Below are 23204 nucleotides of genomic sequence, written 5' to 3'. Positions count from 1 at the left end.
TATCAGCAGTAGTTTTCTTGGTGTTAGGTACCACCTGTAGGTGAGTTTCAGAGTGAGTTTTTTTCTTTTTGTTGATATGGATTTAAAGGGGGGTTTAGACCACATTCTGGTCCATTGCGTGGGGTTAATCTCATAGCCTATGTCATTCTCCCATTGTTTTTTGATTGCGTCTAGGAGGTTTGTGGGATTTTGGAGTAGTATTTTGTATATTGTGGATACCATCCCTTTACAGTTTCCCTTTGTTGTTAGGAGGAGGTTTTCGAAGGTCGTCAGGGGCCTATTTGCTGCTGATTTTACTGTTGGGTTGTTTAAGAGGGCATGTAATTGGTGATGTGTTAACCAGGGCATTTGGGTGTCTTCTGGTCTGTCTTGTATTTCTTGTGTTGACAAAGCTTTGTTATTTTTATAGAAGTCTATTAGGCGATATAAGCCTTTGGTTTGCCAGGTTTTTATCTGGAGGTTTTGTGCTGCATGGTGGAATAATGGGTGGTACGCCAGGGGGATTAGTGAGGATGGGGTTGGGGATAGTTTGCCTATTTCTGTTTTCTATGCTTTGATCATGGTCTGTGTGTACCTGTTAAGTGTTGTGAGAATTTTCTTTAGTTTGTTTGAGAGGAGTGGGTATGCTGTGGTGCAGGTATTTTCAACTGTATCCCTCTCTGGGTGTATCCATTGTTTTGTCTCATCTTCTAGTATATATGGGCTTATATGGCATATTTGGTTGTCAATGTAATATGCTTCTGTGTTGCGTATTCCCCACCCTCCTTCTGAGGTGGGGAGGTACAGGTATTTGGGGCTTATTCTTGGTTTTTTATGTGAGAAGATAAAAGAGTGTAGTTTTCTCTGCCATCTGTGGAGTTGTGTTGGGGGAATCCAGATTGGGAGGGTTTGGAATAGGTAGGTTAATTTTGGGTGGGTGATCATTTTGATCATGGCTATTTTGTCGAATCATAGCCCTTATGATACACAGCTAGATCATGTATTATTACTTCCTTAATTAATTAATTAATTAATTATTAATACATTTTAAAACCACACTTTAAAGTACTGTGTTACCCATTGTTCCACATTATTTGTTACATTTCTAACTCTTCCCTTTCTCAAGGTTTCTAACCATCTCTTAAATAGAAAACACTAAAATGTTATATTGAATTTTAAATTACCCCATTAAAATTATGAGGGTGACTTTCCTCATTTAGGATTAGGGCACTGAAAGGCATTCAGCTTTTTTATGTCACTGACAACGTGAAGATTTCCATTTTAGAAAGTGGTTTTCTTTTACAGATTTATTAAATTAGATTCCATGATACATCCACACCTAGCAAGACTTGTCACAAGAAACATATGCAGAGAACTGTCTAAATCTGTCTTTCTGAAATCCTGCTGCCCCAGCCTGAGATAATCTCTGAGTGGTGTGACTTGGTCACTAAAGCACATTGGGGGCCTTTGATGCTGCCAGCTGTTTCCACATGTTTCTGAAGGCCAAATTGATTCTAAGCTGGCACTTCCTCCCGGTTTACTCTTGACTTTCGCTCCTCTTACATCTTTATTGCAAGGTCATTTGCATCTACCTGATTTCTCCACAGTCCTTTCCTGCAAAAAGACTCCACCTCTCGGATCCCACATTGGTTCTGTCTTCTAGTGATCAGAACAATTTAGGGAGGTGGTGGCTGCTTCCAGACAACCTGTTTGTTTAGCATTCACTCTGATTTGTTTGCAGGGAGGTTTTTTATTTGTGTGGCAGTTAGACTATGTTCCATATCACAAACTTTCCAGTCTTTCAGGAAGCAGGTTTGTTGCACAGGTTCTCCCCATCAACTTTACTTCTGCAACCTGAATTTGCCAGCATGTGATTAAAGCCAGCCCCTAAATAGTGACAGTCTGGATGCTCCCAAATTTGAATTGTCAGGAAGAGGGACAATACTGTCCAACAGCAGCAAAAAGATAGCAGGAAAAGGTTCAGGAGTCAGTTTTTTGTAAAGGTTATGTTCCAACTGATGAGACCATGCCTTAGGGTTGATTTGAAATGTCTGCTTTTATCTGTGGGGAAAGGATATTTCTTTGAACAACAAATAAGTTCATCATTTGTTGTCAGCTAAAAAGATAGAGGATGTCGAAACTAGACTTGGGGAAGACTGTGTTGTGATCATATTGTGTCTTGTGTGTTTTAGTTGATTTTTCTCATTCTAAACTATTGCTTAAATATAAAAGCCATTGTGAATCATTTATTCATATATAAAAACAAAGACATCCATTAATCTTGAAGTAATACATTAGGGTCTACAAGTATAAAAAACATGATAATGGCCAAATATATGTGATCGACGCAGAATTATTATTATTATCCCACCCTCATACAAAGCTCAGGACAGCTATTAACATTAATATAAAAATCAGCATAAAAACCACAATTTACAATAAAATCCAGTTACAGTAACCTATGACAATCAGTGGTATTCAAGACAAAATAAATGTGTTTTAGACAAATTAGACAACTAGGGCCTCTCTCACTATACTCTGAAGGCCAACAAAAATAAGCTGGTCTTAAGATAATGCCTGAATAAATACTGCATGAAGGACAATCAGATATATACTAAGAGGGAGTTCCATAGATATGGTGCTGCCACCGGGAAGGCACTGCGTTGTATAGTGCTCCACACTGGGGGGAAATTGCCATACACCTTGGGAATATCACAATTGGGGCACCATGACCTGCTTTAATGCATTCCCCCCCCCCTCTCTTTCCTTTGCTAGCTATGTGGTAAATATGGGATTAATTGAAAAGCTGTGTTGCTGTTTCCTCTCCGTCCAAGGCCCAATTGATGAAAACCCCAAAATAGCCACTTTCTTACAGAACGCTACAGCAGTACTGCATGGGATGTGCCAGCTGTGTTTTGCTGTCAATGGCAGGTAAGTGGCTGCTGTTTGTTTGTGTGCTATTATCCTACCCTGGTATTTTTCAATCATTTCAGTATAATTCTCAAATCATTTGTGTTGGAAGGAGCACCATTTATATGTAGGAGACTTAACGTGGTGAAATATTTGAATTTGGATCCTTTTCTTTTCCCATCCCCATAATGCAGTGGTTTTCTCAAGCAATGCACCATGGCACGCCTTGAATGATGGGGGGGGGGCAGTCACGGACAGCACCAGCCTCTGTCCCTCCTTTTAAGAACTAGATTGCATAGATTATATTAATAGAAGTAGCCACGCATGGCAAAAGCTAGCGCTGCATCACCTGCAAAGCACGCCTGACAGGAAATGTAATTTCCAAGCCCCCCCCCCCCCCGAAATGAAATGAAATGGAGTTGATTTTTTATCTGTTCATTGGTTTGTAATACACACCCATCTTATTTACAAAAACGAAGGTCTGATCAAAAACAAAGGTATATTCCAGTATGTTGTGATGCAGTGCTGAGATCAGTAGCAGAGGCTGGAGTGGAGCCACAAACACGGGTGATGCTTCTTACGGGAGCAGGCATGGGGTCAAGGGGCCCCCACACAGTTGAGAGGACAGGTCTACCTCACCACAAATGCCACTGCTGACGGAGAGCCCATTTCATGCTGATCCACTTTGGCAATTTCAAGAACCTCAGTTTGCCATTTCTCAACTGTTCGCATTGCCAGAGTTTTCTAATATCTAGCAAATACAACTTTTGCAGTGTTCAGAAGGTTTCCAACAAGCAGTTTTAAAGAGGATTGAATTCTGTCATTCAAAACGTTACAACAAAAGAGTCCAAATTAAGATTCTGCCTATTTTTTCTGTTATTCCCAAGAATTCTAGCCAATATTCTAGCAGCTAATTAGAATTCCACCAAAGGTTCAAAATATCGGCCTAATCTACTGCACACTTCAAATACTAAAAATGAACAGTTCAAAAGAGTCTATTCATTCAAGTTGGAATCCAGCACTATTTTTTTTAAAAACTGGTCCTCCTCCTAAACTATAACTTGCTGATAAACCTTTCATGCTTCTGATGAAGCCTGCGCCTCCATTTGTTCATTGGTATATTAATGCTTTGGTTTTTGTTGCTTGGTATGCTAGTAGTAGTAGTAGTAGTAGTAGTAGTAGTAATAATAATAATAATAATAATAATAATAATAATAATTTTTATTAATACCCCACCCTCCCCAGGGCGGCTGCGTAGTAGCCTCTGTTCTGTCCCAAGAGTGAGGATGGTGTAATGGGTAGAGTTTTGGACTTGGAGCCAGAAGGCGAGGGTTCCAATCCCCACTCTCTCAGGTCACAATAACACAAACCAAAATGCAACTATTCTTTGAAATTCATTCATCTCATAATTTTGCAGTGAAGTTTTCCAACCAAAAAGATGCATGCACTAGGGGACAATGCAGACAAAAATGTGTAATAGCAAGGGAAATTGCTTTTTAAAATGCCTAGATTAGGCAAAACTGTATATATTAGGAGGAATGGACATGAAAATGTCCTTTTCTTAAACCTGTGAGAACCTCTTAAGTAAAAAGTTACTGGCTTCTTATGAGCCCTGGATGAAGATGTGAAATTCTGTAACAGACACAAGTGTTAAAGGCTGTAGCACTGTTTGGGCCCACTCCAGAGTTCGCTGAAGTTAGTGGGAATTGTTCCAGAGGCATTAGCAAGCTTCTCGTGAAGCCTCCTAAGATCTGTGTGCCAATGTCTATAAAACAGGGACATTTCAGAGGCATTTCACTGCAAGAGCTTGGTGGTGCAGAATAAAAACTCCCAACTAATCACATGCGTACAAAACATCTCCAAATAGTATATCTGCACATCCACCTGCCCTTTAAGAGTGAGCAGTTATTCTTCTTTTGTTCTCACTGTGCTGCATTTTGTAATGAAAGGTCAGCACATGGAATCCTTGCTAGCAGCTCATTAACCTAGAGGTTGAATTGTTAGCTATGTGTCCCCAGAATGGGCTAGGATTTTTCTGTGTTTTTTTTAAATTCATAATAAAGTTCAGGTCAAAAAGATAAAAGGAATATGAGCTGCCTTTGTCTTGTGTTTTATTTCAGTAATTAAGATAATGTCTGTTTTGGCTGCTGGGTGATAAATAAAATATATGCAGTTTTTCTTGACAACTGGTTGTTCTGCCTTCCGTTGCCGGCAGACAGCATACTCACCAAATGCTAAGGACTACAGGCAAGAATTAAGTGAGCTTATTTAGAAGAGAAATAGGCAACTGGAAAACCATGATGCCCCTGGACTCTTGCTTCCTTTTGGATGTGCTCCTCTGACCCAGAGGAGCTTCATATTTATGTAAGCCACACCATCCGAATTTAGCATTGTGTCAGAAATACTCCCTGGTTCATAAAAAGGGGCCAAAGGCATTTTGAACATATTCAGTGGTCTTTCTGATATTAGCTATCTGTATTAGGAAGATAAGTGGAGTGCACAGTTTAACTACTATTAGCATTGGGCACAATGCAGAGAGAGGCTTTATTATTGTTGTTGTTGTTGTTGTTGTTGTTGTTATTAATACCCTGCCCATCTGGCTGGGTTTCCCCAGCTACTCTGGGTGGCTTCCAGTATGTATAAAAACATAATAAAACGTCAGACATTAAAATCTACCCAATACAGAGCTGCCTTCAGCCGTCTTCTAAAAGTAGTGTCGTTCTTTATCTCCTTGACATCTGATGGGAGGGCATTCCACACGGAGGGTACTACTGCCGAGAAGGCCCTCGGCCTGGTTCCCTGTAACTCCACTTCTTGAAGTGGGGGAACCGCCAGAAGACCCTCAGAGGAGGACCTCAGTGTCCAGGCTGAACAATGGGGGTGGAGACACTCCTTCAGATATACTTGGCCAGGGTTTCAAAGCACCAACACTTTGAATTGTGCTCAGAAACGTACTGGGTGCCAATGAAGGTCTTTCAGGACTGGTGTTATATGGTCTCGGCAGCCACTCCCAGTCACCAGTCTAGCTGCTACATTCTGGATTAGTTGTAGTTTCCGGGTCACTTTCAAAGGTAGCCACACATAGAGCACATTCCAGTAGTCCAAGCGGGAGATAACCAGAGTATGCACCACTCTGGTGAGACAGTCTGCAGGCAGATAGGGTCTCAGCCTATGAACCAAATGGAGCTGGTAGACAGCTGCCCTGGACACAGAATTGACTTGCGCCTCCATTGACAGCTGTGAGTCCAAAATGACTCCTGGGCCATGCACCTGGTTCTTCAGGGGTACAGTTACCCCATTCAGGACCAGGGAGTCCCGCACACCTGCTTCCCCTGTCCCCCAGAAACAGTACTTCTGTCTTGTTGGGATTCAACCTCAATCTCTTAGCCATCATCCATCCTCCAACCACTTCTAGATACTCACACAGGACATTCACTGCCTTCACTGGTTCCGATATAAGCGAGAAGTAGAGCTGGGTATCATCTGCATACTGATGAACACCCAGCCCAAACCCCCTGATGATCTCTCCCAGCGGCTTCATATAGATAGATGTTAAAAAGCGTGGGGGAGAGGACTGAGCCCTGAGGCACCCCACAAGTGAGGGCCCAGGGGTCTGAACACTCATCCCCAAACACCACTTTCTGGATACAGCCCAGGAGGAAGGAGCTGAACCACTGCATAACAGTGCACCCAGCTCCCAGTCTCTCTAGACAGTCCAGAAGGGTGTCATGGTCAATGGAATCAAAGGCCGCTGAGAGATCCAGCAGAACTAGGAAACAGATTTCACCCTTGTCCCTAGCCCGCTGGAGATCCTTGACCAGCGTGACCAAGGCAGTTTCAGTGCCATGGTGAGGCCTGAATCCCGATTGGAAGGGATCCAAATTGTCCACATCCTCCAGGCGTGCCTGGAGTTGTTCAGCAACCACCTGCTCAATCACCTTGCCCAAGAATGGAAAATTTGAGACTGGGCAATAGTTAGCCATATTGGCCGGGTCCAAAGATGGTTTTTTAAGAAGCGGTTTAATAACCACTAGGAAGGCTCCCTCACAGAGGGAAGCATTCATCACCCTGCAGAGTTCAGCCCTACCCAGCTCGCTTTTATAAGCCAGGATGGGCAAGGATCAAGGAGACAGGTGGTTGATTTCACTCTTCCAAGCGGCCTATCCACATTCTCAGAGGCAACAGATTGGAATTAATCCCATGCAGCTTGACTAGGTGGGACTGGAATCCATGGGATTTAAGCATGTCAAGTGCTGTCGCTTTCCTCTTACCTCTATCAACTATGCTAATCCACAGCTGCTTCTAGCAAAGATTTCTGTGTGGTCCATGGATTTCCAAGCTGGCTGCACTGAATTTGGTATCTCACCCCCAACAGGTGGTATTCCCAACATGGCACCTATGAAGACCTCATTCCCCTCAACACTCTTCCACCTCTCTCACCTTTGAAAGTGAGGCAGGGATGATCTCTTGCCTGGAACACTAGAGAGATTTGAGAGAGGAGGTGGGAGGAATGTCGTTCCTTCCCACTTTGTCTTTTAATTCTTTAGGCTTGCAGAGAGAAATCAGCACCTGAGTAGAAAGCACATCCACCAAGTGGACGTTGTAATTCAAATGATTGAGCTTTTAGCAATGCATAATGGGAAGGGGTGGGGGCTTATCAAAGCCATTCTTGCAATAAAAATGACGGAAGGGCTTGTTAGTATATCCTTGGTTTTGCCTGTCAGACGCTGTAAAATGTCATATTTTTATTTATATATTTCTGTGTTCTTAAAGCCTAGCTTATGAAGGCACTGCAATTTTTTTATAGAAACGCTTGATATAAATAATCTTAGCTCACGTGCTGGTTTTCAAGAAGATCCTTTGTTGCTTTCTTCAGCAGGTCTTGGAGCATATTTGATGGTGCTCATCAGGATCCCACCGGGCTAACAATTGCTCTTGAGACTACAGACCTGGTTGGGGTGTTGCACATGTTATACTGCATTCTTTTTCACGGCACAATTGCAGACCTGAGCACGACTAGCCCGAAAGAGAGCTACGCTGAGAACACTGTTCAAGTGGCTCTCAAGAGTTTACGTTTCTTCAACAGTTTTGCAGTTCTTGATCTACCAGCTTTCCAGGTAATATTCTCCACCACTCCTCAATGTACGCACACCCTGGGGTGGTTCAGACACACACCCCCCCCCCCGACATGGCATGGCGTTACATGGATGAATAGCAAGGAACCTTAAGTAAGGACACTATGTACCGTCAGTCCTACCTAAGATGGCAAATTATGGTTTCTACTTGCCTTGCCATCCAGGATTGGAAAGTAGGGTTGGATGGCAGGGGGGAGCACAGAAGCCCAAGGCTCCGGACTGCTCATTGACATAATGCAGCCCACCCCTCACTTGGCATTCAACCTGAACCCCCCACCACCACCCAAATGCTTGAGAACTATTAGACTTCCCCTTGTTACGTATATGTGTTTATATAAAATCCATAGAACTGGAAGCAAGACTTCCTGGCACCCACCTCCCCTTTGCTGCCAGACATGTGCATCCTTGAAAAGCTCCTGGAAGTTGCGAGGGGGGGGGCAGGACAGAGTCATGTGTCCTGTGGTTCCCCCTCTTTTTTTAAGAGAGTGCTGCCTAAGCAATTTGGGCAAGCAGCTCTTTTTTCTCAAAAGGTGATGAGCCCAAGTGCAGGACTATGGGCAGCATGAAGATTCAGATAAGCACAAATAATCCCCAAGTTCATAGGTACGTTTTCCATTTATCTTCAGAGTCTAAACAATTGGAAGGCGTCAGGGAGAAGCAGTGCAGGATTCTGAACTGCTATTAAAACTGGTTAAAGAGGAAATACATTGTTTCCTTGAAAAATGACTTTTAACATTTATATACAAACTCTGGTGCCCTCTGGTCTGTTGTTATCAGCGACAGTTAAACATGGACCACTAGAACAAACGGGAACCTGTGTTGGGGAAAACGGACTAAACCCAAGAAGATGTCAGCATGTAATACACTGTAGTAAATGACTCTGAAGCAATCTTCCAGGGACGCCAGTGCAAGGAGCAGTTAAATGAATTCCGAAAAAGCTTTTCCTGCTGCATTCTAGCTAGACGTGGACCCAGCGGCAATACCCTACCTTTACAGAAGGATGGGCAGAAACAGAACATAAGACGACTTCTATCTTTCACAGTCCCATTGCTTACTCAGAGGGCAGGCAGCTGCTCGCTTGGTTCTGACTTTGAAGTGAGGTGCTCCTTAGACTAATGGTGTCCTGGTCCTGGGTCACATGGGGGTTGGTCCTCAAACTTGTTTTGGCTGCCGGGTGGTCAACATTTATGTCTTACCATTCTCTCAAGTGCCATGATGTTTAAGGGGTTGATGAGCACAGCCAGAAAGATCCCTCTGCCTGAAGCCAAATCCAGAAAGTCAGCGAGTGGTCAAGTTGCTGCACAAGGATACCTGCAGCCTGGAACCTTGTCATGGAAACCATGCTCTCAGACATGGCTCTCGAATTCAGAGCTACACCTGCCACTTTTCGAAAGTACATGTACAGTAGCCCTCTCAGGGCCCAACGGTGGTCAAGCAAGCAAGGTTCCCAACTGTCTTGTATTAGGATTTGGAAGAGATTTAGTGAAATGACCCAGTCATTTGAGGGGAAGGGCTTCATAAAATTGTCCAACATGCAACCTTGTTTCTCCAGCTCATTTTGATGGCTATTGAACTCAATGGGCCTTACTTCAGAGTCAAGCCTCATCCCACTCGGGGCCACTCAAGCTGTTTTGCTACTAAAAATAAAAGAGTAATACCACATTAAATGCCTAGCCATTTGCTGTTCTTTCATAACACCCAGTGCAGGGTTCCTCATTTTGCCTAATGGTAAAGATGGCCCTGATTGGGACCGCCAATTTCTGAGGAAATGTTTCTCTGAATCCCAGTTGCTGTGGGCTGTTGCCTTCATGCCCAGTTTTTGAGCTTGTTGGGGACATCTGGCTTAATATTGAATTAGGTGAGACGGTTGTCTGATCCAGCAGAGCTTAAGTTCTTGTGAAATTGCGCTAGGAAATGTTTTATCATGGCATATTAATTAGGGTGATGGAAGGTGTATCTTTCTTTTTGAAGCAAATATGGCTGTTGGGGGAGGGAAGGAGGGAGGGGAGAAGACCAGTGGCGGAGCTTCATGCTCTGGCACTGGGGGGCAGAGAGCAGGCGGGGCCGGGAGGGCCGCCTGTGGGGGCAATGCTCACCCAGCGCGGGTGGGCAGCCACAATGGCACGCTGCCTGGGGGGGCGCTCCCCCCGCACTCCTCTTCCTCCACCAGTGGAGAAGACCCCAGCTTTCTGCTGAATTTTGGCTGGCATGTGTCCACTCTGCCATGTAGGTAAAACACATCTATTTTATGCAAACTCCAAGACAGGGAGCTAAGAACTGTAGATGGCAGATATTTTCCCACAGGCCTATAGGGTTGCTCCATTCAAGCTAGTAGACTTTGATGTTCTTTCCTCATACATCACGTTCCCCCTTTGACCTTGTGTCGCTTTTTCTGGCTGACATGTTTATTAAATAGAGGCTGGGGGCTGTGCAGATAAAGTGGGCTTCTCCAGAATAAGCAGGGAGCCCCTTTTCTTCTCCCTCAGCCAACCATCATTTCACACACACACACACACACACACACCAAGCTAACAGGGATCTTATTCTTTTGATTATACCTTATTTAAAAGTACTGTCTTTTTGCTTCCAACAGTGTCTCTTGGAACATTCAGTGCCTTCACTATCCTTTGGTATCCTGCTTCTTGTTTGTGAAGAGTGATGATCTCTTCTCTTACCTTCTTGGACCATTCTCTTGACTAAGCCATATTTTTAACATGCAGCCAAACCCCTAGCCAGTTCAGGAGAAGCCAGTATAAGCTGCAATTTCAGCTGAATTTGGGGAGTTATTGTTTCATGTATTTTTGTGTTTTTATATTGTAAACCACTCTGACCTTCAGATGAAGGGCAGTATAGCTATTTAATAAATAGTAATAATGTTTATATGTGATATGAGGGTGGCTGTTCAGCACACTCACAAATTAGTAATTAAGCATATATTTTACAGCATTAGTAAAATAAAAAAATATTTCTTCTTTACTGAATATTTTTATTAGAATTATGCTTTCTTGGAAGATACATTGTTAAATTGGTCTGATTAAATTGGGTTTTTAATGCTAACAGAGTGCCAGCAAAGTCATCTCTGCCCTTTTAAAATTAAAATTCACTCTTTATTTACAGTAGTGCATATTAGGAATATCATGCGGTGGGGGGGGGGAGTGAGACATGAATTGAGAGGATGCGCTTTGGTTCGTTTAACCAAAAAACAAACACAAATCCTAAAGCACTATATGACTGGTTTATCAAATTTTTACATCCTGAGCATATTACAAATTCTGAGGTAACAAAATGTGCTTTTTCATAGAATTTTGAGTTGGAAGGAACCCCAAGGGTCATCTAGTCCAACCTCCTACACTGCAGGGTTTGGGATGCAAGGTTCTTCCTGAAGTCAGTAGGCACAAGCCAGTGGCCAGGTTGCAAAGTCATGTGATTTGTAGCAACACCTCTCTTTGGTTTCGTTGGGAATCTGCAAAAAGGTGTAATTTTTCTTTGTTTGTTTTTCAGTCTATCGTGGGCGCTGAAGGACTGTCCCTTGCATTCCGACACATTATAAGCTCTTTGCTGTGGCACTGTTCCCAGCACACCTGTGAAGCCCTCCTGCACGAGGTCATTGTGTGCATTGGCTACTTCACTGTAAAGCACCCAGATAATCAGGTAAGGCCATCCATTTGCAGATTACAGCTCAACTGAGGTTCCCACTCAGAGGAGGCCCTTTTGCCTTTCTTAGAGCAAAAGAGCACAGAGAAGACTTGTCCTAGAGAAGCCACAGCATAGCATCGCCTTTTCTTTAGGGTGCTAGTGAGAACACCCTTACTTGGTAAGCCCCAGAAAAATCAACAGAACGTATTAGAAGTAAACCTGGTTATAATTTAGTTGTTAAACTGTTTCCCAAAGGATAGAAGATACTAGTACCAACAATACAGGTATTGGTGCACATTGCATTCAGTAGGACTGGGCATTTGGGATTTAATTTAGTGATGGTTCTCAGTCATAAATTTGATCCCAGTTTTTGTCAATATCATTGCTAATGATGCCGTGTTATTTTTCTTACATCAAAGAATGGCGCTTAGAGGGATTCCTTCTTCTTATGAAGGTCGCCCCCAAACCTGCACCTAAATATCACTTGAATTAAACGCTTTGAGTGACAGACTAGGAATTCACTTTCTTGTAACTGTGGCTTATACTGGATTTCATGCTTTTTGCAATATTGGAAGGAAACTGCAAGATTTAATGTATTTTTTGAATTAGTCCAAAGATTCTGTTCTACTTTGTAAACCTACCAATATCCCCATTAAAAGAAGAGGAGGCCTTCTTGGTTCCCGAGTGGTCAGGGGACCTGAAATTGGGCAATATCTTTATGAGGACTGAAACATGGTATATAATGGTAAATAAATAAATACTGTAATGTAAACCAAAGTGTCAATGAAATTTGAGTCTGCAGAAAGGTAAGCAAGACAGGGAGGGTAAGTGAGGAAAAGTTGACTTGATGTTGAAACCACATTGTTGGCACTTGATGTTAAAATGAAGGGTAAGAGGAGATTTCAGACTTCGTAGACACATGTAGTGCTGCACTGTTAATTGGATCAGACTCTACAAGCTGCTGTGCAGATCTCTGGTTGCACCTTCACTTGAGCTGCTGGGACAAAGAATATGATAGATAGTTCCCATTTTAAAAAAGAAGTTTATTAGTGTATTAACTCAGAGCAGAATATGGTTTTTGGTTTTGGTGTTGGAAGTATTTGGGCATTTTGTTAGCCAATATTTTTCTGTGCTCCTCTCCTCTCCCATTCATTTACATTAGTTCCTCAGCACCTGAATGCTTTTATACTAAATGCATGGTTTGCCTGTAAACATGGAAACAAGTGAATTTTTCCACTTGTGAACATTACTACAGGATTCCTGAGAACTGCTTTGGTGCTGCAATACCTTTAGCCCAACGTGGAGCAGTGTATGCAATTTGTGTGGGAAGATGGATAACTGCCATAGACTGAGTCAAGACCATTGGCCCATCTAGCTCAACTACTCTGACTGGCAGCAGCTCTACATAGGTTCAAGCAGTGGTCTGCCAGCCCTGCCTGCACTCTGACTGCACTGGCTGCCAATTAGTTTCTGGGCCCAAGTCAAAGTGCTGTTTTTTAATTTATAAAGCCTTGGCCCAACTCATAGCCGCGGACATGCCTTAGACTTGGTGTTTACCTCTACAGATGTTGGTGATCTGACATTAACTAAAAGCGAAACAAAAGAAGTGCCATGGTCAGATCACTTCCTGGTGCAACTGGACTTCTCTGCGACCCTTCCCCTCTGCAGGGAGGTGGGACCGATTCGGATGGTCCACCCCTGCCACTTATTGGATCCAATTGGCTTCCAGAGAGTGGTAGGGGATGTTTTATCCCAAGTTGATGGCCTTTCAGCTGATTCCCTGGTGGCCTGCTGGAATGCGGAGTTAACGGGGGCTATTGACTGTCTGGCTCCGAAGCGCCCTCTCCGATTGCATGGAGCCCGGACAGCCCCATGGTTTTCCCCAGACCTGAGGGTGATGAAACAATCATTGAGACGGCTAGAGCGCCGGTGGCGGAAAACTCATTCTGAATCAGACCAGACACGGGCTAGAGCTCAACGTCGAGCCTACCAAGTGGCAATGGCGACAGCGAAGAGGGCCTTCTTCACTGCCTCCATTGCATCTGCAGAAAACAGCAGCAGGAGACTTTTTCAGGTGGTTCGCAATCTATCGGAACCACCTGCACCACCGGGGCCTGGTAAGGACCCCAAGATCTCCTGCAATGCTTTTGCAAAGTTTTTTTGCAGATAAAGTCGCTCAGATTCAGAAGGAGGTAGACTCCACCATGAGAGCAGGGCCAGGGCGGGATAGTGCTAGAGTTCTGTCTAGTCCTGTTACATGTGATCAATTCCAATCTGTTACCTCCGAGGATGTGGACAGGCTGCTTGGACAAGTTAAATCGACCACCTGTCTCCTTGATCCTTGCCCATCCTGGCCAGGGAAGCAGGGAAGGGCAGGGCGATGGGCTCCGTGGGGTGGTGAATGCCTCCCTCTGCAAGGGAACATTCCCAGATCCGCTGAAAGAGGCGGTCATTAAACCGCTTCTTTAAAAAACATCTTTAGACCCAGCCAATTTGGCAAACTATCGCCCAGTCTCAAATTTACCATTCTTGGGCAATCTTTACAAAACTTTAGTTTATGGTTGCCATCAATTTTGATTTTAATTAATTTTATAATGTTTTATAATGTTGTACTATTTTAGTGTTGTTAGCCGCCCTGAGCCCGGCTTTGGCTGCGGAGGGCGGGATATAAATAAAATTTATTATTATTATTATTATTATTATTATTATTATTATTATTATTATTGGGCAAGGTGATTGAGCGGGTGGTTGCCAAACAACTCCAAGCACGCCTGGAGGATGCGGACCATTTGGATCCCTTCTAATCGGGATTCAGGCCTCACCATGGGACTGAAACTGCCTTGGTCGCACTGGTTGATGATCTCCGGCAGGCTAGGGACAAAGGTGAGAGCTGTTTCCTAGTCCTGCTGGATCTCTCAGCGGCCTTTAACACCATCGACCATAACATCCTTCTGGACTGTCTAGAGGGTCTGGGAGCTGGGGGCACTGTTATACGGTGGTTCCGCTCCTTTCTCCTGGGCCATGTCCAGAAAATGGTGTTGGGGGATGAGTGTTCAGAACCCTGGGCTTTCACTTGTGGGATGCCTCAGGGTTCCGTCCTCTCCCCCATGCTTTTCAACATTTACATGCAGCCGCTGGGAGAGAGGGGGTTTGGTCTGGGTGTTCATCAGTATGCAGATGACACCCAGCTCTACCTCTCCTTTAAATCAGAACCAGTGAAGGCAGTGAAGGTCCTGTGTGAGTGCCTGGAGGAGGTTGGAGGATGGATGGCGGCTAACAGATTGAGGTTGAATCCTGACAAGACAGAAGTACTGTTTCTGGGGGACAGGGGGTGGGTGGGTGTGGGGGATTCCCTGGTCCTGAATGGGATAACTGTGCCCCTGAAGGACCAGGTGTGCAGCCTGGGAGTCATTTTGGACTCACAGCTGTCCATGGAGGCACAGGTTAATTCTGTGTCCAGGGCAGCTGTCTACCAGCTCCACCTGGTACGCAGGCTGAGACCCTACCTGCCTGCGGACTGTCTTGCCAGAGTGGTGCATGCTCTAGTTATCTCCCGCTTGGACTACTGCAATGCGCTCTACGTGGAGCTACCTTTGAAGGTGACCTGGAAACTGCAATTAATCCAGAATGCAGCAGCTAGGCAGGTGACTGGGAGTGACCACCGGGACCACATAACACTGGTTCTGAGAGATCTGCATTGGCTTCCAGTACGTTTCCGAGCACAATTCAAAGTGTTGGTGCTGACCTTTAAAGCCCTAAACGGCCTCGGTCCAGTATACCTGAAGGAGCATCTCCACCCCCATCGTTCAGCCAGTGAGATCCAGTGCCGAGGGCCTTCTGGCGGTTCCCTCATTGCGAGAAGTAAGGTTACAGGGAACCAGACAGCGGGCCTTCTCGGTAGTGGCGCCTGCCCTGTGGAACGCCCTCCCACCAGATGTCAAGGCAATAAACAACTATTTTACTTTTAAAAGACAACTGAAGGCAGCCCTCTTTAGGGAAGTTTTTAATGTCTGATGCTATACTGTTTTTAATATTCAGTTGGAAGCCGCCCAGAGTAGCTGGGGAAACCCAGCCAGATGGGCAGGGTATAAATAATAAAGTAGTAGTAGTAGTAGTAGTAGTAGTAGTAAATGGCCCAGGACTGCAATGCTTCAAGGATCGCCTCTCCCCACAGGAACCCGCCCAGATTCTGTGATCATAATGTGAGGCCCTCCTTCGCGTGCCCCTTCCACAAGAGGTCCAGAAGGTGGCAACACAAGAAGGGGCCTTTTCTGCAGTGGGTCCCCATTGGTGGAGTGATCTCCCCAGGGAGACTCTCTGGGCACCACATCATTGCATATCTTTAGGCACCAGGTGAAAATACTCCTTTTCAACCAAGTCTTGGGCTGTTAATTAATCAATGGCATTTTAAATGTATATTGGGAGGTGGCATTATTATTACTATTATTATATGCATTTTGCGCTTTTGTGTTGTAAACCACCCTGTGACCTTCAGATGAAGGGCAGTATATAAATCAATCAGTAAATAATACCTGGGAATGTGGAGGAATGTACCTGGGAACTTCTCTTTCACCCAGCTCAAGATCTATAGCCCATCGCCATCCTTTTAGCATGACAATCACTAGAAGTTGAGACTCTTTGCCTTCTCTGGCACCAGTCCTTCGCAATGCTGACTCCAGAGCTAAAAGCAGCATTTTGGAATATGGAGCATCATTTAACTCCAGGGAAGCAGGATCCAGAAACAGGCCTCTGCCACTCCTTCCACACGCCCTTCTGACCGTATTTTTGTTATGCATTCATGCTGAATTCCCAAGAGGCAGGACTGCACTCTTTGAATTCCCATTGCAAAATAAAAGTGGCCTGGTTGGCATACAGAAGTGCCAAAATTCCTCTTACAGGTTAACTTTTTTATTATATTTTTGGCAGAAATTTAGCGACAGATGTGGCTCATTAGAAAGGGCTGGGCCATGCGAGCGTGCCAGGAACAGCAGACAGCAGAGATTCCCAAGACAAGTCCATTCTGTGCCCATCACTGCTGACACTTGTGCCCCGAGGCAAAGGTCTGACCACCTTGCGAGCAGGCACTGTGCCACCATGGCAGATGGCCTTTGTGAGTGCAGCCAAGAGGCAGAGTCTGAGGCTGTGTTTCGTCTCAGAGTGCTAGAGGCTGTATTGCTGCAAGGCTTTGCAGTCTGTATAGCGCGAGGGGCTGAGGCCATGAGCCAGTGTGATGTAAAGACCTGGGAGAGCACAGAGTTCAAATCCCCACTTAGCCATGTAGGTCACTGGATGACCTTGGGCCACTTGCAGTCTCTCAGCATAACTTACCTCACAGGGTCAATGGGGGGATTGAATGAGGAGGGGGAGAACCACAGACGCCACCTTGAGCACCTTGAAGGAAAGTTGTGGTATAAATGTAATAGTAAATAAACTAAAATAGATCCTTAGGTGCTTCATAGCTCCATTTAAGAAGCTAAACAGATCTGGGCCTTGCTAGTGTCTGGATGGGAAGCTTCTCTCTTCTGATGTTTCAGCGGCATTGGGGCAAGAAGGGCAAGATGCAGATCTAAAACAATCACTTGGTGACTCCATCTATGGTTGGTTATAAGAGCTGCATGGACATATGTTGGAAAACTGTGCCCCCTTTGCAGAGATTTTTGTTGTGTGAACTTCTCACCCTGAGTAGACATGTATGTATTTTAATTATTTTTATTTATTTATGTACAGCCCTTAATCAGAGGATCACGGTTTACAGGTAGATGTATAGTTCCATATATATTTATTAACAGAGGTCTGGATTTAATTGTTTCCTCAGTAGCCTTGAGTACATTTCAGAGTGGGAAGGCAGATTTGAGGGGGGATTTTAGCAGTGCTTTCGTTTTTAGAGTGCCAATCCTTTCTCCCTTTTTTGGCCAAGGCTCTGAAAAGGACTCTGAGCATCCTCCTCCCCTTCTTCCTTACTCATCGCCTTAAAGGGGTCAGAAGACCAAGTCCTCCCCCTCCAAAATGGAACATGGGAAGCTGCCTCATAGCGAGCCAGACCACTGGGCCAGCTGGCTCAGGATTAGCTACCCTGATTGCCCACAGCTCTCCAAAGTTTCAGACAGAGGCCTTTCTCAGCCCTGCCTGGGGGTGCAGAGACTACCCTGGGACCTTCCCCACCCTGCTCCAACTATGGAGGGCAGCTCATAGCAGATTCTGAGCCCCAGAACTATGCACGCTTGTGCACGCACACACACACACACACACACACTGATGCACATATAGTTGTTTCAGAGAGAAAGGGAAGGTTCAGCCTCTGTTTGCCCCCAAGTCAGCTGCTTGGTGGCCAGGATTTCCTCCGCATTCTTCACACTGCCACCTGCAAATCTGGCAGAATCCCCACACTTTATTAGCCACCATTAATTCTGTTGGCTTAACAGGTCCCACGATACCATGGATGGGTGTAGAAGCGAAACCGGAGTAATAAGAGTAATGCTCCTGCCTTTGGGTAAGCCAATCAGGGGCTTACTGTGGGATTACAGTTTCTAATTCAAAATGTTGTCTTTAATTAACAACCCTCTTGCAACTTGGGGCACTTTTGGTTTTCTCCTTGCTATCTGATCTAATTAATGAACACAATTAGTATGTGCTATCAACTGTTGAACTCATTTGCATTTTATATTGAATGTGGTCTGATAATTAAATTAACATGAATGACAGATGAGCTGGCTTCCCCCACATTACTGTACTGGGAATTTTAAAAGAAATAAGCCTTTGCATATCCATTACAAATATTTTGTAATTGGGCAAATCTTTGCCGATTGAAGTACTTGGACACATGAACTTGCATGACGGGATGCAAATGTGGTTGGCACGGTTCATTTGTCCCACAATGCCCCAAATCATAAATCTGACAACATAGTCCTTCAACATAAAACATCCGCCTTGTATTTTACTCTTTTTTGTCAGCCTTACAGCTCCAAGACTCTGGAAATGCAATGCACAAATGTTATTGTTCTGAATTGTGTATTTGATACAGACTGACTCAGAATTAGTGGCTTGGGGAAAGATTTTAAACTACATTTCTCTAAATTTAAAATATTGATTGGAAAACAATAATCTTTTGGAAGGAATGTGAATAAATACAGTGGTGCCTTGCAAGACGAAATTAATTCGTTCTGCGAGTCTCTTCATCTAGCGGTTTTTTCGTCTTGCGAAGCAACCCTATTAGCGGATTAGCGCTATTAGCGGTTTAGCGGCTATTAAAGGCTATTAAAGGCTTAGCGGATTAGCTGCTAAAAGGCTATTAGCGGTTTAGTGGCTTAGAAAAAGGGGGTGGGGAGCAAAAAAAAATCTCAAGACTCGCAAGACATTTTCGTCTTGCGAAGCAAGCCCATAGGGAAATTCGTCCTGCGAAGCGCATTGAAAAATGGAAAACCCTTTCGTCTAGCGGGTTTTCCGTCTTGCGAGGCATTCGTCTTGCGGGGCGCCACTGTATTCAGAATAATTTGCTGTTAGATTTAATGAGCAGTTCAGTGCGGAACTGCAATGGAACACTTTGGGCATCATCAGCACATCTGATGGAAGCATTTCGTTAAGAGAGACCTCTTCATATCTCATTTATACCCAAAACTGGGTGGGATCATAAAGTTACTTTCTTGGGATCCAACCTCCCATGTTTACACTACTGTTGTAAAAGATGCTCACAGAACGGGATGCATTTTGGTTACGTTTTAGACATTTACAAGGTACTAAGTAACTGAAAATTGAATTTTATGTGAAATGGGCATACTCTTGTTTCTTTAAACAAACAAACACTAAAATCAGCTGGTGCATAAATAACTTTAATGGCAGATAGGTTCAGGTAGGTAGCCGTGTTGGTCTGACGCAGTAGAAATATATTTTAAAACTTTTTTTAAATTGTCCAGTAGCACCTTAGAGACCAACTAAGTTTGTTCCTGGTATGAGCTTTCGTGTGCATGCAAACTTAGCTGGTCTCTAAGGTGCTACTGGACAATTTTTTTTATATATATTTAATGGTGGAGGTGGTGATGTAAACTCATACCTTCATTGGATCATATTTTCTTCCATTAGCTGTAGTCTTATTCTGCAGGATATAACTAATAATCACTCTGGCCTACAGATAGCCTTTCAGAAGAAAGTGGCGATTGCCAATAGCGACAGTTAGGCAATGTAAAAAAACCAGTCTTTTTTAGGCATACAGTGGCACCTCGGTATACGAACTTAGTCCATTCCAGAAGTCCGTTCTTAAACTGAAACTGTTCTTAAACCGAGGCGCGCTTTCCCTAATGAGGCCTCCTGCCGCCAGTGCCCTTCCACTGTTCGGATTCCGTTCTTAGACTGAGGTAAAGTTCTCAAACCAAGACGCTATTTCCGGTTTTGCAGAGTTTGTAAACAAAATCATTCTTAAACCGGACTGTTCTTAAACTGAGGTACCACTGTAATTCCATTGAATATGTCATTTCTTGTGAGGCAAGATGATAAGCCTTAAACACTAGAGTTTTTACAACTAAATAGCTTAATTTAGGCAGTGGATCCCATTCGGTGATCCCATTCGGTGCCCCCCCCCCCGGGGATCTGTGGCACCATTCACGTAACAAAAACTACCATAGAGATACCAGAATTTTCAAAAGTTTGGAGTCCAGAATCCTGCCTTTACTTGCTTGGCCTGTAACCAAGCCTGTCATTCCTTTCCCTTCAAGGCAATCCTGACATCAAACAGTAATTTAAAAAAAAAGTCAGCCCTGACATGATGATGAGAGCCGCCGTCTGTTCTGACCCATGCGACAGCTTTATAGGCTGTAAATCTTCGGCTTTCTCTCTGAGTATAGTGGAGTCAGCAAGGCAGAAAAACAGTGACTTGCTCTGTGTTTAGGATATTCTAATCCAACAGATCTCAGAAAGCCAGGGATTTTTTCCAGCCAGAACTCACTGGACCTCAGTTCCAGCCCCTCTCAGGTGGCGCCATTGCCATTCAAGAGAACAAGGGAGGTGTTCATTGTGAGTTCCAGCACCTCTTTTTCTAGAAAAATAACATTGCAGAAAGCTATATTATGAATTTTCAGAGACAATGGATGGACATATCCACCATTTGGGGATTTTTTTCTGATAGTGATTTCAGTGAATTTGTATATTTATCTACAGTGATTGGAAAAGGTATTTGATCCCCTGCTAAATTTGCCCGTTTGCCCTCTGACAAAGAAATGACCAGTCCATAATTTTAATGGTAGGTTTATTGTAGCTGTGAGAGTCGGAATAACAACAGGAAAACCCTCAGAAATCCAGGGGAGGGGGAGCCGTGCTGCGTTGCCGGCGTCCTTTCCCCTTCCTCACTCTCCTGCTTCCCGGGGAACTACGCACGGGGCGGGCACCACTTGGCCGCGCTCCTGGTGCTGTTTGCCCCGTGTTCCTGGCTGCATACCCTAAGGTCGTGAATATAAGCTGCACCTTAACTTGGGGGGGAAAGTGTGGCTTATATTTGGGCCAATATGGTAATATAATTTATTTTGGAAGGTGGATTTAAGTATGAAGATAAGCTTGACTTTTCAACTGCGTGTTCTCTCAGTGGCATTCAATTTGAAGTCTTGTCTTTTTCAAAATACTGAGCACGGGGGGGGGGGGGGGGATTTAAACCAGCATTCAATTTTTTAAATAATCTTTTAAACCCCTGAAATAGTACAATTGCCAGTTCTGTAAAACTCACCATTGGGGGGGGGGCACAAGATAAATAGTAGATGAAAACTAAGAACTCCCCCTGCCCCCCGCCCGGAAAATCAGAGCTTTCCAAATGGTGGAGCCCGAGAAATGGGAAGGTACGGAGCTTGACCTAAGCAGTGACATGCCCTTCTGATTAAACACTTACAGCCTGGGATTTGTTTATAGAGTAGCAAAGAAATAAGGCAGATCTGACTTGAAAGGGACATACTCAAGAAACAACTTCTTTTATCGTTATAAATAGTCTCCCGTAGACTCTAGCATTTTAATTGTTAAATGGGGTTTTGTGCCATTAGAAACCATATACTGCTGAAGTTCAGTTCCTGTTACTTTGAAACTCTTACACTCCCTGGTATGACTGTCTTTGAAATACTCCTCCTGATACAATGGCATCTTGTCTACAGGATCTTAAAATATAGAAGAACTTTCTTCATTAGTGCTTCAGAATGGTATATGTTGGCATGATGGTCACGCTAAAACATTGGTTCCAGCGCTGCCGCTTTGCTTTTGGCACAGGCTAAGGCAGGCTTCCTCAACCTCGGCCCTCCAGATGTTTTTGGCCTACAACCCCCATGATCCCTAGCTAGCAGGACCAGTGGTCAGGGATGATGGGAATTGTAGTCTCAAAACATCTGGAGGGCCAAGGTTGAGTTAATCCACCCATTATTGCTATCTCATCCAGGGTGTTCAGCTGATTATGATGTGAATTTCCCCTTATGGGTCAAGATGAGCTGGTGACAGCAAAGACCACGTAATTTCTGGTGACCACCATAAAAATAGTGGCCATGATTATGAGTTTTAATTTTTTAAAAAAATAAATAGTTTGGCAGTTTTATCTGTGTTTATGTGTCTTTGCTTTCTGCACAAATTGCTGGTGATTGCTGCAATTTCTCTCTCTCTCTATCTCTCCCTCTCTCTCTAACTCCTTTATTTAGCCAGTATGTGGAAAAGGAAATAGTCAGAATCCCCAAACTCCTCACTGAGAGTTCAGCAGCTGAACTGTTGTTCCTAATGGTCGTGTTCCCATTTGTATGGGAGGATTTGAGAGTGGCAGCCAGTGGCCTTTTAGATCCATTAGCTTTTTAGCTTGAGCATCCCTAAGAGACTAGCATCTGGATAGGGAATAAATAGCTGCAGAAGAGCACAGTCAAGTAGAAGAGAGAGTGTTTTGGCACTTTACTCAACATAGAATTCAACTCTGGTGCAAAGAATATGTTTCTGCAGCATTTAGTTCAATCCCCCCAAGAATCAACAGCTATAGCACATGAAATAAGCTGAAAATGCTGGTATAGAAATATTCGGTGTCTCCAGCAGGGACTTTCCTTTTTGAATATAAAAGTTAGAAAAACATACAGCAGACGGAACCAGTTGCATCTACTGAAGGACCACTTTCTTCCATACAAAGCTGCCCATCCATCACCCCATAGTAGAATTATTTCCTTCGGCAGATTCAACCATTTATAACTTTTAGGCATCCAGCAAAGTCCACCCAGTTCACTCACGCTTTTAACAACATGTGGTGTCTTCTGTGAATTACTCTGCTGTAGCTGTTTAATTGATAACTACAAAAGATAATGAGAACACTGAAATAACAGTGGGAACATTTTTCTGTCATCTGTCTGAAGAGAAAACAAATTCTCATTCTCAAAATGCCCTTTGAACCTTACCAAGTATGTATGTTTAGTTAGAAAGAGTGTCCAACTCTCATCTTTAGTCCACTGTCTGTATTTCTTTTTGCTAGAGATCTCCATCCCAGCAGCGAGAATCAGATTTATAATCCACATCTTATACAAACCTGAATCTAACGGAGCTCAGCCCGTTGTGTCT

The 23204-nt window shown here is 44.0% G+C and overlaps 1 protein-coding gene across 7 annotated transcripts in view; it reads left to right on the top strand.

The window, feature by feature from the left end:
* The window catches only part of SCAPER (S-phase cyclin A associated protein in the ER), a 195031-nt gene that overhangs the window by 156221 nt on the left and 15606 nt on the right, over positions 1-23204 (top strand). For 5 of the 7 annotated variants that reach the window (XM_083398946.1, XM_083398945.1, XM_083398950.1 and 2 more), the window contains 3 exons: positions 2755-2910; positions 7766-8006; positions 11526-11675. In XM_083398946.1, the coding sequence (XP_083255072.1) occupies positions 2755-2910; positions 7766-8006; positions 11526-11675 (547 nt within the window). The remainder of the gene's footprint in view (positions 1-2754; positions 2911-7765; positions 8007-11525; positions 11676-23204) is intronic. The other 2 variants (XM_083398947.1, XM_083398951.1) reach the window with 2 other exon arrangements.

The sequence above is a fragment of the Podarcis tiliguerta genome, assembly GCF_965153285.1.
Source record: "Podarcis tiliguerta genome assembly, chromosome: 9".
In the NCBI taxonomy this organism is placed as follows: domain Eukaryota; kingdom Metazoa; phylum Chordata; class Lepidosauria; order Squamata; family Lacertidae; genus Podarcis; species Podarcis tiliguerta.
The sequence above is the reverse complement of the archived record's forward strand: the minus strand, read 5'-3'. Positions and strand labels throughout refer to the sequence as shown.